Source organism: Anarhichas minor, unplaced genomic scaffold (genome assembly GCF_050575085.1).
Source record: "Anarhichas minor isolate MPS153535 unplaced genomic scaffold, ASM5057508v1 ptg000041l, whole genome shotgun sequence".
In the NCBI taxonomy this organism is placed as follows: domain Eukaryota; kingdom Metazoa; phylum Chordata; class Actinopteri; order Perciformes; family Anarhichadidae; genus Anarhichas; species Anarhichas minor.
The window spans coordinates 2,398,030-2,411,448 of record NW_027466487.1 but is presented as its reverse complement, the minus strand read 5'-3'; the positions used below and the strand labels follow the sequence as shown (position 1 = coordinate 2,411,448).

Here is a 13,419-nt window from a genome sequence, read left to right as displayed (position 1 = left end):
AAGCATCTAAAACGATAACTGTAGCCACTGCACATTCGACATGATGCATGGCTATGGCTTTAGTGTACCAAGCAATTACTTACAAAGCACATATGTGGCAGTAGTTGCAGGAAAACAAACGTTTTTAAAGTTGTTGTTTTTTCGAAGAAATAAACTGCACCTTGTGTCCATCGCTCATGCAGTGCTGCTCTGCCACCACTTCCTTTTCCTCGTTCTCACTACATGTATACTAACTGAAGGACTTAATTTAATCCTCAAATGATTGCTGGCTGAAGCGTGAAAATAGTGTCAACATCCAAAAAAAGTATTCGATGAGTTTTAAGTGCCTTCCATTTAAAGTTCAATTCATCTCACTGCATAAGTAAATGAGTGAAAAGGGACTAGCACCAGATGTGTTAGACCAGATTCTGTCACTTTGTGGTGGGAATAAACATTTGACGACGCCTTGTTGAAACTGTGGTTTCAACATGGTGTTGGTGTTTGATCGTACATTTCAAACATGGTTTATTGTCTCATTTTTTCCCATCCAAATCTAAGCTGAAACCCATCACAATAGCTCCTAGATGTGTATGTGCACCTCTGTATACGTGGTTGGTCCTGCAGAAATGAATCTTGAATGAGTTTAACAGTAATTACAAGTTTTATAGAGTGCTATAACAATACATTATTTTATTATTGTTGTTTTTGTTCAGCAGGTTATAGTCTCTGATTATGTGTAATAAAAGCATAGTCAAACTATTTAAGTATGCTGGACTATTTAAATGCTTTCCTAGTGTTTCCAGTCCTGTTATAACCCTGGACCTTGATGTCATTTTAGTGGATCCTGGATTACTATAGTGTGAGAAAATAACCACACAGCTGTTTCAGGTGCAATAGCAATTTTATGTCTAGCGTGACACAATGAGTGTATTTTTCCTCTTGGAGGCTGGCGGGGGAAACTCATGTCATTCACTTCCTCTCGCTGCTTTCTCCTTTTTTGTCTTTTTTCTGTAGTTTTATGAGAAGGTGGCCAGAGTGATGAACTCGGACCAGGAAAGGCCGTACGTGTGCAACGCTCCTGGCTGTTCTCAGGTGAGTGTGCCGAGACAAAACAACGCAGCACAGTGTACACGTGTGTTGGTGTCTGCCTGTAATATGAAGTGGTGTACATTGAGGAGGCCTGAGGAGTGGGTTACTGCCTCATGCATAGGGGAGAAACAGAATAGCAATATACTAAGTGTAGCACAAGCTGAATAACACGCAGATTTAAAATTACCTAAAAATAAAAATTCTCTTTGAAGTCAACACCAGGGTTGATGCGCTTTTAAGATGCACTCTTTAAATGGCAAATAACAGTGAATTAAATTCCGGGAAAAGCTTAAGTGTACTGGTTTATTTTTAATCGGTTATTAGAACACTTATTTGTCTTTGCTTACAATTCTTACAATCCTACTTTTTAAAAACTCAACAGCGATTCCCCACGGAGGACCATCTGATGATACATAGACACAAACATGAGATGACCCTTAAGTTCCCCTCCATAAAGAACGACAACATGTTATCAGGTGAGTTACGGCTACATTGATACAGACTCACACACTACCTCAGCAGGGTTCAAACTTGCAGTTCATTTGCAGGTGTGTTTGCCTCAGTGACTCATGCTCAGACACACTTGTCTGTCATCAGAAAACTTTATGGCACGTCTGTACCAGTTGTTTAAAATAAAGTAAAGCATATGTTACACGCTACCTTGCAGCTCAGCCTTAATCACTGCATACCACTTACGCACACTTCAGGATACGCTGACGTACGACTGGAGGAATCATCATGTTTCGCGAAAGTGTGATTTGCATTTTCCCCTCATCAGATGTGTCATTAGTCTCTCATCTGTCTCGAGAAGTAGTGGGAGATGGTTTCCAATGGTTTTATGGATGTTGGGGTGTGATTCTTTGTGGAGAAACTCAATTTTACGGATCTGTCGATTAAATCGACTAATCGATTAGTCGATTAAATCGACTAATCGATTAGTCGACAAAATCGTATGAGTGTTAGTTGACTAAGAATTTCTTTTAGACAGTCCTATCTATAATTTATTACTCAAAGAAACATCAAACTATAGATTGTTTGCCGCATAAACAAGTGTCAACCCAAGGCTGATCCATAAGTATAGGTCTCCAATCGTAGAAACGGCCAGGCCACACTAGCTGACAACACTACGCTGCCGAGATTGTGTCTTCTTTATTATTTACGCTCAGTGGACAGAAGGATCGGATTTTCTAGGCCGGGTGTTCTTATCGCCTAATGTCTGAGTTACAGCTCTGACCATTTCTCTTACTGAAAACTCATATAGTCAGTGCTTATACTGTAAGTTACAGCTCAGCCACACATGGTAACATGCTCTCAATAGCACTGTCTCATACTATGATTGTTGACCTAAAGTTAATCTCCTGCTCCATTGACTCATAGTTGTTATCCTCAACTAAAAATTGACATTACTCGCTTTTTTGTTAATAATAGAGCTTGAGTTGTTCGAAATGGAAAAAAAAGCATATTTGGAGTAAAACTGTATTTTGGGTATGCAGGTCATGATGAAAGTTTGAGTCAATCCCTGGTCTAGCCAGAATGTATAAACAGACCATGAAGTATGCTTTTAGCCTTTGAAACAAGGCTGATCCTAAAATCACCTTCAACTGTCTGAAACCTGATATCTGCGCACCCCCCACAACGTCAAGTTGAATACCGCAGCTTGACTGAGCTCAACAAATGAGACCCCCACTCAGTCGGTGGGATCTGTACTTTGTCATCTGAAATGGGGCTGTCAAGCGCAGTATCTCTCTCTCTCTTTCGCTAAGAGAATGAAAGTTATGTTTTCTTAAAGTCATTGCAAAAACGTAACAAAAATGTACATTCTTTACACTTTAGTCTTCATTGAGATCTACATTGGCTTTTGTGAAGAGCGTGTGTAGTCTAACTGGAGAGGTTAGAAAACACAGAAAGGGAATAAGTGAACTGGTTTTGCAAATTAAGGGTTAAACAGTCAAAATTATACAATGAATCAAAAACAAAGAGTCAAATCTGTTGATATCAAAACAAATCTATTTGCTTTTAATTTGTCTGACATACACGGTACCTCTTGCTAACATGGTGTGTGTGTGTGTGTGTGTGTGTGTGTGTGTGTGTGTGTGTGTGTGTGTGTGTGTGTGTTAGTAATGCTGCTTTGCGATTGAGTGTATGCTTCAATTGGACCAATGAAATGTACCTTTAAGCTTTATGTTTAATATCTTACACAGTCCCTTAAGAATAATGAAAATGATAATTTTTAATTCTAGTTTTGTGGTTCATGATGATTGTGTATGTGCAGCCTGTAAAACGTAACAGTAGTTGATTTCAAAGCTGAAACTTGAAAAACCTTTCCTTGATTCCCAGACCAGACGCCCACACCAACACGCTTCTTGAAGAACTGTGAGGAAGTGGGATTGTTCAGTGAACTGGATTGCTCCATTGAACAGGAGTTTTGCAAGGCCCAGGAAGAAGAGGACAGTAAACAGGTACTGCAGAGGATAGAGAACAAAGCCTCAGGCTGAAAAGAAACCCAAGGTGAACTCAGTCACCCAAAGGGCTTAGGTCAGGTGGTTATGAACTGTTATCTGCTGCTGTCATCAGTCATGTCACTAACAGCCGCCCACACACTATGAGCTGATGCGCACACTTTTAAGAGATTCAAAACACCTCATCTAACTGCACTATTTTTGCTTGTTAAAAAGCAACAGATATGTTTCCACCTCTTAGATTTCTGCTATATTTTCACCTTTTCCTCCAAGTGTAGTCATGTGGTGCACGTCCAGCCCCACGCTCCCCGATCCCCATCAGTCTTGTTGACACTGACAGACAGGGCTGGCAGGTGGAGATTTGTCAACCACCACAGATGAGGAGGAAAGAGATCAGGTTCTCCACCTGTAACTTTAAACAGTTCTACAGCTATCTCTCAAGGAAGGAGTATTATTTCCTCCCAGACGTACAGACAGACCCCTGAGACAACTTTTGTGACAGCAATAAAAGACCTGGCCAGACATTCTCACATAAGATGTGGTCATTTATGCATTATAGATCTACAATGGGGCACCTTCACCTTCAACATGGGTTCTAGTCAAACCACCACAAGACAGACTGCTTATCTAATGTCTGAAAAGATGTGCAGTGCACGCTGTAGCTAAGCTGTCGTCTGGGTGGTTTGGCTCTGGAGCTCGTCTGTGCTCAGGTCAGCCTTGTCTAGCCTCCCCAGCCAGTGTGGTTTATGATGGGAGACTCTGCTAAGTCAGCAGGCGGCGAGTCGGAGCAAGACTCCCTGGGAGTGCATCGCACAATAAGCAGAGGGAAAGCTTGAAACTTCAGGAAAACAGCAGTTGGCCAATATGAATATTGAATAGTCACATAATCATTTACTCACACTCACACAAGAGTGTTTTAGTCGGTTGATAAACTTTCCTTTCCTCAACTGTGACACGTATATTTTATGGTCAGCCCTTGTTGTCAGGTAAAAGATTTCTAAAATGTTGTGACTGCGTGAGTATTCTTCTTTTTTTATATATAATATAATCATCGCCAGCAGCTGTTTCACATTTGCCTCGATGCAAATGACTTCAGCTTGATGTTCGTTTTATGCCAAGATATGTGCATTTAGCTCAGAGATATATTCTTTCTTACGGTACAGGGTTATTCTGGAATGTATATGCGGTTACATGTAACAGAGGTAAAACAAACAAATGAGGGGAAAAAAAACAATAAGGACACCTGGTCTTTATTTGTCTCTCAATGTTTCCTCAACTCAGAAACAGCCTGTGGATGATAGTTTACATAGTTCCTCATTACCCATTCAAACAGTTGTAACGCTTGAGTTGTGCTGAAAAATCAACGTGCGGGGAAAAATGTGACAGATTCCTAACCTTGTATACTCTGCTTGCTTTTCTCGCTGCAGAGCGTCTCACTGCACGGCCAGGCAGGCCAAGGCCAGCACCAGCAGTCCCACTCACGGATGGGCAACCATGATACCAGCATAGTGATCCAGCAGAACCTGCCCTCTCCTCAGTCCAGCTCCGTCATCACTCAGGCTCCATCCACCAACAGACAGATAGGGTGAGTACGCCAAGTGGTCGAAGAATCCAGCAGAACACCAGAAATTTACAAAAAATGTACGCTATATTTGACTTAAAAGAGAAAGAGAGGGAATCATTTTTTTGTGTTTTTATCTTTGCATCTCTTTCCATTATGTGTTTCTTCTTTGTGATCGAGCAGTAGAAGTACTGTTAAGAACTGCTGACAGACTGAATATTATCTGGGGAGTGCTGCGTGTATCCTCCTCACCTCAAGTGCGCCCATGTTACAGTGACAGCCTTAGGCTCGGCCTGGTCCTTTTGTGTCCGTGCCGATTGTCATCCCTCCATAGTCTCTGAGGTAATGTCAGTGTTTTGTTACATTCGGAGCAGTGTGTGCGGGGCAGGCGATTCATGTTTTGCTGTTCAGTCAGTATTGTCCAACAGCAGATCATGCCAAAGAGGGTCGCAGAGGACAAGATGAGGTCATTGTTGAAGCCTCAACTGTGACTGCTTTTACAGCGGTTTAGCATTTCATGTTCTAAAATAGTTCCTTTCACTGTATGGGAATGTCAGCCAAAACCTCAGAGCTCTGTTTCTCAGAAACCCTTGCGCTGCCATGCTACAGGTGTATTATAAAAAACAGCAGATGTTAACTGCAGTCTTTTTGTTTTGTGCTGCTTCATTATTTACCTGCAGTGTCTATTGGTCAAGTAGTAGTTCATGTAGTTTAATGCATTTTTAATCACAGTCATAATCAAACCCTGATGATCCACATCTGCACACTGAGTAGTGTAGTAGCTATGCGATTTTATAAACTCTACCATCACCACTCTACTCTAACAACTTGGGTCTTTGAGGGAATGTCTTTACCTCAAGTGACTTTTTGTCTTTATGTATCAAGAACATAATCATTACCAAACATTTAGACCCTTTTTCCCTTATATAGACACTCCACTGACCTCATTCCTCCCTTATCCCTTAACCCCAACCACCTGCAAACTTGTGCCAGGGCTTTGTTACTGTAAACTAGACCTGTGGCAGATTCTCAAGACATTGAGATGGCTCAGTGTTAGGCCTGTGCTGTGCCGAGGTTGTCCTGTGTAGATTTAATGCTCGAGGAGCTAGTGAATATTGGATGGGAGGCCCATCACTAAGCCTGACTGACACTCCGTCAGGCTCTTTGTCGAGGACAGGGATGAAATTTCAACCCCTTGGAGGAGCAGCAATCACTGCCAGTAACAGAGACTTTGCTGGGCCTGCTTCACCTGAGTTCACCTGTCATTAAAAACCCATCAGAGCCGGTATGCCATGTGGCATTGGTCTTCAGCCACAGGAAGGCACGTAAGTCTCAGCTGCAGTTATCAAAGCACATCATGAGGCATTCCCTTAGCAGCGCATGTACTGTATGTGCTAAAACTGCAGAGGCGTCACTTGTTTACGAGGACGGTGGAATCCACATGAAACACATGAATAGGATGAGTAGATTCCCACCAAAGAAATGTGGAAATGTTCACATCAGCAGGAAAATGGGCTAAGGAAACCCCTCCACTAAGAAGCAGTGCTTCCACAGGAAGCCATTAGGGCCAACCAAAGGCTCCGTGCACAGGGTCTCTCCACAGGAACTTCCCACACGCTGAACAAGCCGGACACTTCACAGGCTAGCTGTGCTCTGTCCAGATCGGAAGTTAGGGAGCCTGAAGGTCAGATCAGGGGTTCCCTATGACGCCGCTGCTGTCCGGTTAAGTCACTTCAACTCTAGTCTCCAATATGTTTTGATTTCCAATGTCTTTGTGAAGAAAAGACAATCAAAACTTGTTTATCCACAGTGCATGAAGTCTTCACTGTGCATGTTTGTGCTTGGTTTTACATTTTTTATCTGAGACAATTAGGAAAAAGTTACCCTCATCGGTTAATCTGCTTCGTTTGTGCGTGTGATCATTTCAGGCCTATAAAGCTTTTAATCTCTGTGATGAGTATATCTCTGAATGAGAAGAAATCACCGAAACAAAATCAGTTTAATCTCGCCTCCATCTGCTTCCTTCGTTCTCGGCTCGGCTAAACGCGCAGCGTGAGCGTCCAATGAATTAGGATAACAAGTAATTTTCATTGCTCCACAATGTTTACTAAAGAGCTTTGAGGCTTGGAATCAATTAGGATTGGCTTTCCTCAAGTCCATTTACTTTAGGGTTGAGCTGAGCCTGCAGCTGTGAAACCTGAGGACCTCTCTCTCTTTCTTTTCTCTCTCTCCCTTTCTGCTCTGAGTCCCTAAACAAGGTCTTTGGGGAGCTGCACTGACACAAACCAGTGTTAAAACCAGGCATAAGAAACAGCCAGCAGATCTTAATGTCACGGCTATCATTATCATACAAAGTGAAGCGGCCTCCAACAGATTTGAATGCTTTCTGATTTTCAATTATAAACATCTGGTGCTGAGTTATGTCAGATTAAATGCATTGGAAATTACTAGTCAACCATGTGAGATACAACATTCTGTGGAAACCTCAACCTTTTGACTCCAAAGCCGGAGATGTGCTGGTGTGGGTGTGGGCACAAGGCACTAAGAATTAAACTTTTCTCCACTGGCTCAGCAGAGGAACTCTGGCCAATCGTTTCCATTACATAGCCTAATCAACCTGAATGCGGCTGGGTTCAGTGAGGAGTGATTACAGTACAGATGTAGTAAATTATCTAATCATCAATTTATGATGATGTGGTATTTAATTACGTATCTCAATTTTGTCTGTGTATAAAAACATCTTCTTTTAACACATGGGGACATTGTCTTTGATAATAGTTTGTAAGAATGTTGAAAAGTTTGTGAGCCTAAAAGGTGTCATCACACAACATTTACTGTTGATATCAGTCAGTTTTGGTTTGTCACCATCATCACATCAGTTAAAAAATTTCAGAACAGAGGTTTGTCTAATTTTATTCCTCTGCAAATGGGGCATGAACATTATCTTTCACTTCAAAGTAGTTCACCATGCTCATCTGAAAAGATATTTTAGTTTTGAGGTTTCTACAGGCTTTATCTCTAAACCTAAATGTGTTTTGTTGGTGATGTCCCACCCTGGGCGTACTCTGTGCAACTTTAAGTTTGGCTGTCACATCACCATGCAAAGCTCTAAAGGAAGTCAATTTGTGGTTTTATTTCCCATGCTGCTTTAAATGCACAATATTTATCACACCTCGGAGCCACCAGCCTCTTGTGTTCCTTGTTTCTGCCTTTAAGGGAAGTTGCACAAATAGATGTTGGTCTGCATGCCTTCTAAACAGCAGGGTTTCATGCGAAGCTCAAGTGTAGCACGACATATTTGAACTTCCTGTGTTTTCTCAAGATGATTTGGTGATATGCTAATCGATTATTAAGGACCACTGGGTAAAAGATCTCGCTGATACCTGCCATTCTCTCTATTTGAATGAATATTTTTGACGGATCACATTTTTCTTTATTTTTTCTTTATATAGATTATGATCATCATATCAATCCAGCTGATATGATTTCTAGATTCTGGCTTGCACTTTTCTAAAAAGCTCACATCTTAAAATCAGATCAAATGCAATACATTTGCAAATGCGGTCTGTGCATGCTCTGTCACAATTTATCAGCTTTTACCTACCAATTAATCAATGATAGGTTAGTGGTTCTGATAGTTTTGATGATTTTAAATCAAGGATTTAAAATCATCGCACTTTTTCCCATGTGTGTGATAAAACAACTGTGCTGATTTCAACACCCATTGTGCTGGAACAGAGAAAGTCTCCACACTTCCATGGCGAGTTCTGGGCTTTTCCATGGACAAACTTTGACCTCACGAACTTCACAATTTAAACAAAACTTCCTTTATTATTGTTTATGATTAGATTGCATTCAGAAAGTGGTGACAAGGAGGGAGGTCCGCCCTGAGTGCAGGAGCGCGCGACCTCCACAAAATGCCTGAGGTGCCCTCGGGCTCTGACTTGACAAATGCCCTTCTCCACAGACAAATATGGGGAAACGGTTGAACTGTGTATAAACTGTAAAGCGCATGCACATAGAATAGCAGCAGGCAGAGAGAAGAGAAGAACACATAAACAAAGGTACAGAAAAACAAAGGTATAGTGCAATCAATTACAAAAGAGGAAGGAGAGAAAAAGAAAAGGAGAGAGAATGCAGGATGTACATCTGACCTGAATTAAGATGAGCTCATTGTGTACTGCAGTGGGTTTAATAGTGCGTTTGTAGAGGAACGCCCAGACTCTGTTCCCTCTCATTCCAGTGGGGCTGTGTCATCCCTGCCCCGGGGCCACCACACATGCAGGCTCCTGCACAAGCAACTCACACACAGGGACATGCCTCACAGCTCTGGGGAGCAGGGATCACAACGTGGGGAAGTGTGGAAAAGGGGGATCAGAGGTGAACAGAGGAGAGGAAGAAAGGGATCAGAGGTGGATGGAGGAGAGGAAGAGGAGGATAGGAGGTAGATGGAGGAGAGGAAATTAAGGATCAGGAGGGTGGACGAGAGAGAGAGAGTGAAGAGAGACATCAGATGTGAGGACATCGGTTTTCTACCAGGACGGTGGCCTGTCGGACATGTCTGCACAAGGAAAGGAAAAGATAGATCATGTTTGGATGGAAGTATGGATAAAGTGGGATCAGAATGACTGAAGGTCTGAGAAAAATACACTGAGATTATGAAAGGAAAATGAAGATGGAAAACTGAATGACAAACGATGAGACTGATGGTGGAAGTCAGGTATCAGGTGGCTGAATGAGAGGAAGAGAAGTTGTTTAAGGAGGAGTGGGACAAACAAGCAAAGTAATAGTCAACTTTGAGTAGATGAAGAGGGAGAAAGATGAAGTATGATTAAAAGTGAAAGGGGCGGTGTTAGCCAAATGTTACAACATCAGTCAGGTGCTGCACGTCATGTTAGCTTGTAACAAGATGACGTTTTTTCTGATTGGCTGGTGATAGGAATGTACTGACATGCTTTTTACTTTCGATGAAAATGAAAGACAACCCATCGAATGGCATCGAATGAATCAAAACAATATCATATTTGGTGAATAAATACCATAACACTTGCACTAATTCACTCCAGAGAATCATACACCAACATCTCTCAACTGTGCTTTGGCACGGCTTAACTCAGCTTGAGACTCCCTAATGTGAGGACACCCCATCCCAGATCCATCCCAGTCCAGCACCCTCCCAGCATCCATCCCTCCTAGCCCGCTAATAAAAGTCAGCCTGTGTCGTAACCCATTAGGTCTGATTTATTTGATCAGATTCGTATTATTTCCTCAGTCCAAACCCCATGGCACTCTCCTCCCACCAGTGATTAAAGGCAGTAAATCAGGGGCAGGTCCTGTGTAGTGTTTACTCAGAGAGCCAGGCAGCTGCAAGCTGTTTGAGGCCCTTGTTTCTCCCTCTGTTTACCTCCGTTCCCATGGCGACTACACCACCGTCTCCCGAACGTCTGGAACTTGGCCCTGGGCTGTTTTGGTTACGTTCGAAAGTTTTTAGCTGCTGTGTCTACCCAGAGCTCGCAGTGACTTCACCCAGTGAGGAGTGAGCGCAGAGATGTTGGACGAGTCGAGGAGGGAAAGAGAGGGAAAAGCAAGAGGAGGAGAGGAGGGAGGGACACAATCTGGGGGTGGGCAGGCACAGGGTGGGGGGAGGGCGAAAAGCCAAGAGCATTACATCATTATTGGAGCAGAGTCAGAAAGGGAAGGATATGAGTCAGTGGACTGACTGCACCTCTCTCTCCCTCTCTCCCTCTCTTGCTCTTCTTGGATGGCAGCCAAGCCCTTGTGTTCAAGTCTCCAGTGCTTGAGTTGGAGCTGGGACTGTGTGGATTGGGACAGTATACAGCTTAGTGTGTGTGCAGACTGCAGGATTTGTAGGTTAGAGCAAGCCAATCCAGAGGGGCTTGAGTTGAGGTGTGGGCACCCTGAGGGGTCCAGAAGAGAGTTATAGAGGATTAACAGGACAATGAGAGGAGGGGACGCATGAGAGAAAATAGCAGGATAACTTAGAGAAATAGAGTGTGGAACAAGAGATAAAAACGCAGAAGAGGAACTCGGGGAGAAAAGAAGGTCTGGCAGTGATGTCATGGCGGAGTGGAGGTGGGCGGGGTGGTGGAGGGGTGGTGCGGTGGTGGTTCTTGGGCGGGGACTGTGGAGGAGAGCTGGGCTGAGAGCGAGGCACTCAGTAATGTGAGAGTGCAGGGTCAGGACTGCAGAGTGTCTACCTGCTCTCCCCTGGGGCCCACGGCCCGGGTTATTATCAATCCCCTCAGTGGAGCCGCAGCCTGTCATTATTCACTCACATGCATACACACACATGCACACACTGAAACATGCAGCTATTCACACACAAACACTGTAAACATGAATCCACTGATCCACTGTACAGTCTGGTGCATAATGTATTCACAGTCAAACAGATGTGAACACTGAGAGGAGAAGAGAATTAAAAAGAAGACGCATCTCAATTAGAATGCTCTGTTCATATATAGGGAAACCCTGCAAGCTACATAAAGTATGTTGACACCAAGGGTTGCAGCTAACTTTAATTTGTATTACTTCTTGAGAAATCTGCCGAATACTACTAAATCAATTAATTGAAGAATGAGAAGGCCAAACACTGATTTAAAAAAAATAAAAGAGAGAAGAAAGCGTTCTTCAGATACTCTAAAGCAGAGGAAAATAGGGAAATAGAAAAAAAGAAAAACATCTTTGTTCAATACAATATCTGACAATAGTGGAAGAACTGTTCAAAACCCCAAAAGATGCAATTCACGATCATTAGACAAACTAAATCAGGAAATGATTTCATTTGAGAGGCCTTAAACCAGACAATGTGGAAGATTTTTCTTGAAAAAAACTTTCCATTACGGGACTCCTCATGACTTTCAATTAATAGACAGAAAATGGATACGTTCATTCTAACAAGTAACAGAATTCTTATTTTCATCAATATAGGCTTTTTGACTCCAGCCAGTCTAAAATGTCTATATTTATTAGCAGAGTCAGCACAAAGCGGACTTAATCCCCAGAGGAAGCGTGTGAGATGTTAGAGTTGTTTTTCCGCCCACCGGACAGGCAGGTTGTGTTTTGGTGTGTGTGGTGGTGACGGACACGGCGTTTGTCCTTCCCCTGCTCTGCTGCAGGTGACAGGCGCAGCAATACAACCTGCTACAAGCTTCAAAGGAACCTTTCTTCTCTAGAAAGATGGAGTCTGACCTGCAACAACCAAGCGACCTGCCTGTGCCGTGTCCTGACCTCTGCCGCTTATGGACTGCAGTGTGATTTGACTTTCCTAATGACAATATCAGCATCTGAAAGCATTTCATTGATCTGGTATTGCAGATTTTGAGAAGTGTTTGTTTCTGGCACACACCGGACTTTAAATAGTTTCTTACAATCACTTCCAGAACCTAGTTAAAAAACCTTTTTTATTCCTCAGCTTCATGGATTTCCCATAAAAGTTGCTCTGGCAATCTGTCTAAACAGGACCATGTACCATTACTCTCACTCAAAGTGTAAATTAAATCATTAAATCAGCATAATTGATGTATAGCATGCACAAGGTTATGCTGGTCTTTGAGATATGCATATTAAACAGTGTAATAATCTGTATGTAGATATACAAAGGACTACATTGTAATGCATTTAATATTTGGATATCACGTATTATACAAAAATAAATTAGATATGATAAATAAGCAATTTTTTAAACAAAATTAAATACATGAATGAGCCAATTTCAAGTTGTTAAAGAGATGTAAACAAAGTTTTTACAGCATTGGGGCGACAAAATCTCTTCAGAAAATCACATTCATCTCATCATTCATCATACGGAATGCAAATTACACAAAACAGTTCAAACAAAATCAACTGCGTGCCACTGCCGCTGCTTCATGACTGTTACTTCATCCTGGACGATGGCAGAGTCTGAACGCAGAGGGAAGCTGTGTTGATGTAGCGCGCAGCTACACTGCATACCTCATTGTACTTTCATGACTTTTCCCATGTGGAAATGTTTGGATTCGCAGTGTTGCTCAGATGTCATATGTGCTGCTAAATGAGTGTGATTGTGATAAATTGGGATGTTAGACAGGAATGACACACAGTCGGGGATGGTAATGATGCTGTGTGTGGAGCAATCTTAAATGTCTGGAGCGTAAATGCACATATTTAGGTCTGGAAAAATACAGTTATTTATTCAGGTGGGGGAGCGTTTGCTCTGGTGCAACCCCCCTCCTAAATTGCCATCACTCCATTACTACTCACTCTTACGCTAATCCAGGCTATGATGTGGTCAATTAACCCGTCCAACAGCTAAATTCTTCTTGTTTGCAC

The 13,419-nt window shown here is 42.4% G+C and overlaps 1 protein-coding gene across 1 annotated transcript in view; it reads left to right on the top strand.

Annotated features, from left to right (window-relative positions):
• The first annotated feature begins 986 nt into the window (after window positions 1–986).
• creb5b (cAMP responsive element binding protein 5b) overlaps window positions 987–13,419 on the top strand; it is a 29,547-nt gene continuing 17,114 nt past the window's right edge. The window contains exons 1-4 of the mRNA XM_076109282.1: window positions 987–1,071; window positions 1,451–1,544; window positions 3,406–3,527; window positions 4,955–5,112. Coding sequence (XP_075965397.1) covers window positions 1,018–1,071; window positions 1,451–1,544; window positions 3,406–3,527; window positions 4,955–5,112 — 428 coding nt within the window. The 5' untranslated portion in view covers window positions 987–1,017. The remainder of the gene's footprint in view (window positions 1,072–1,450; window positions 1,545–3,405; window positions 3,528–4,954; window positions 5,113–13,419) is intronic.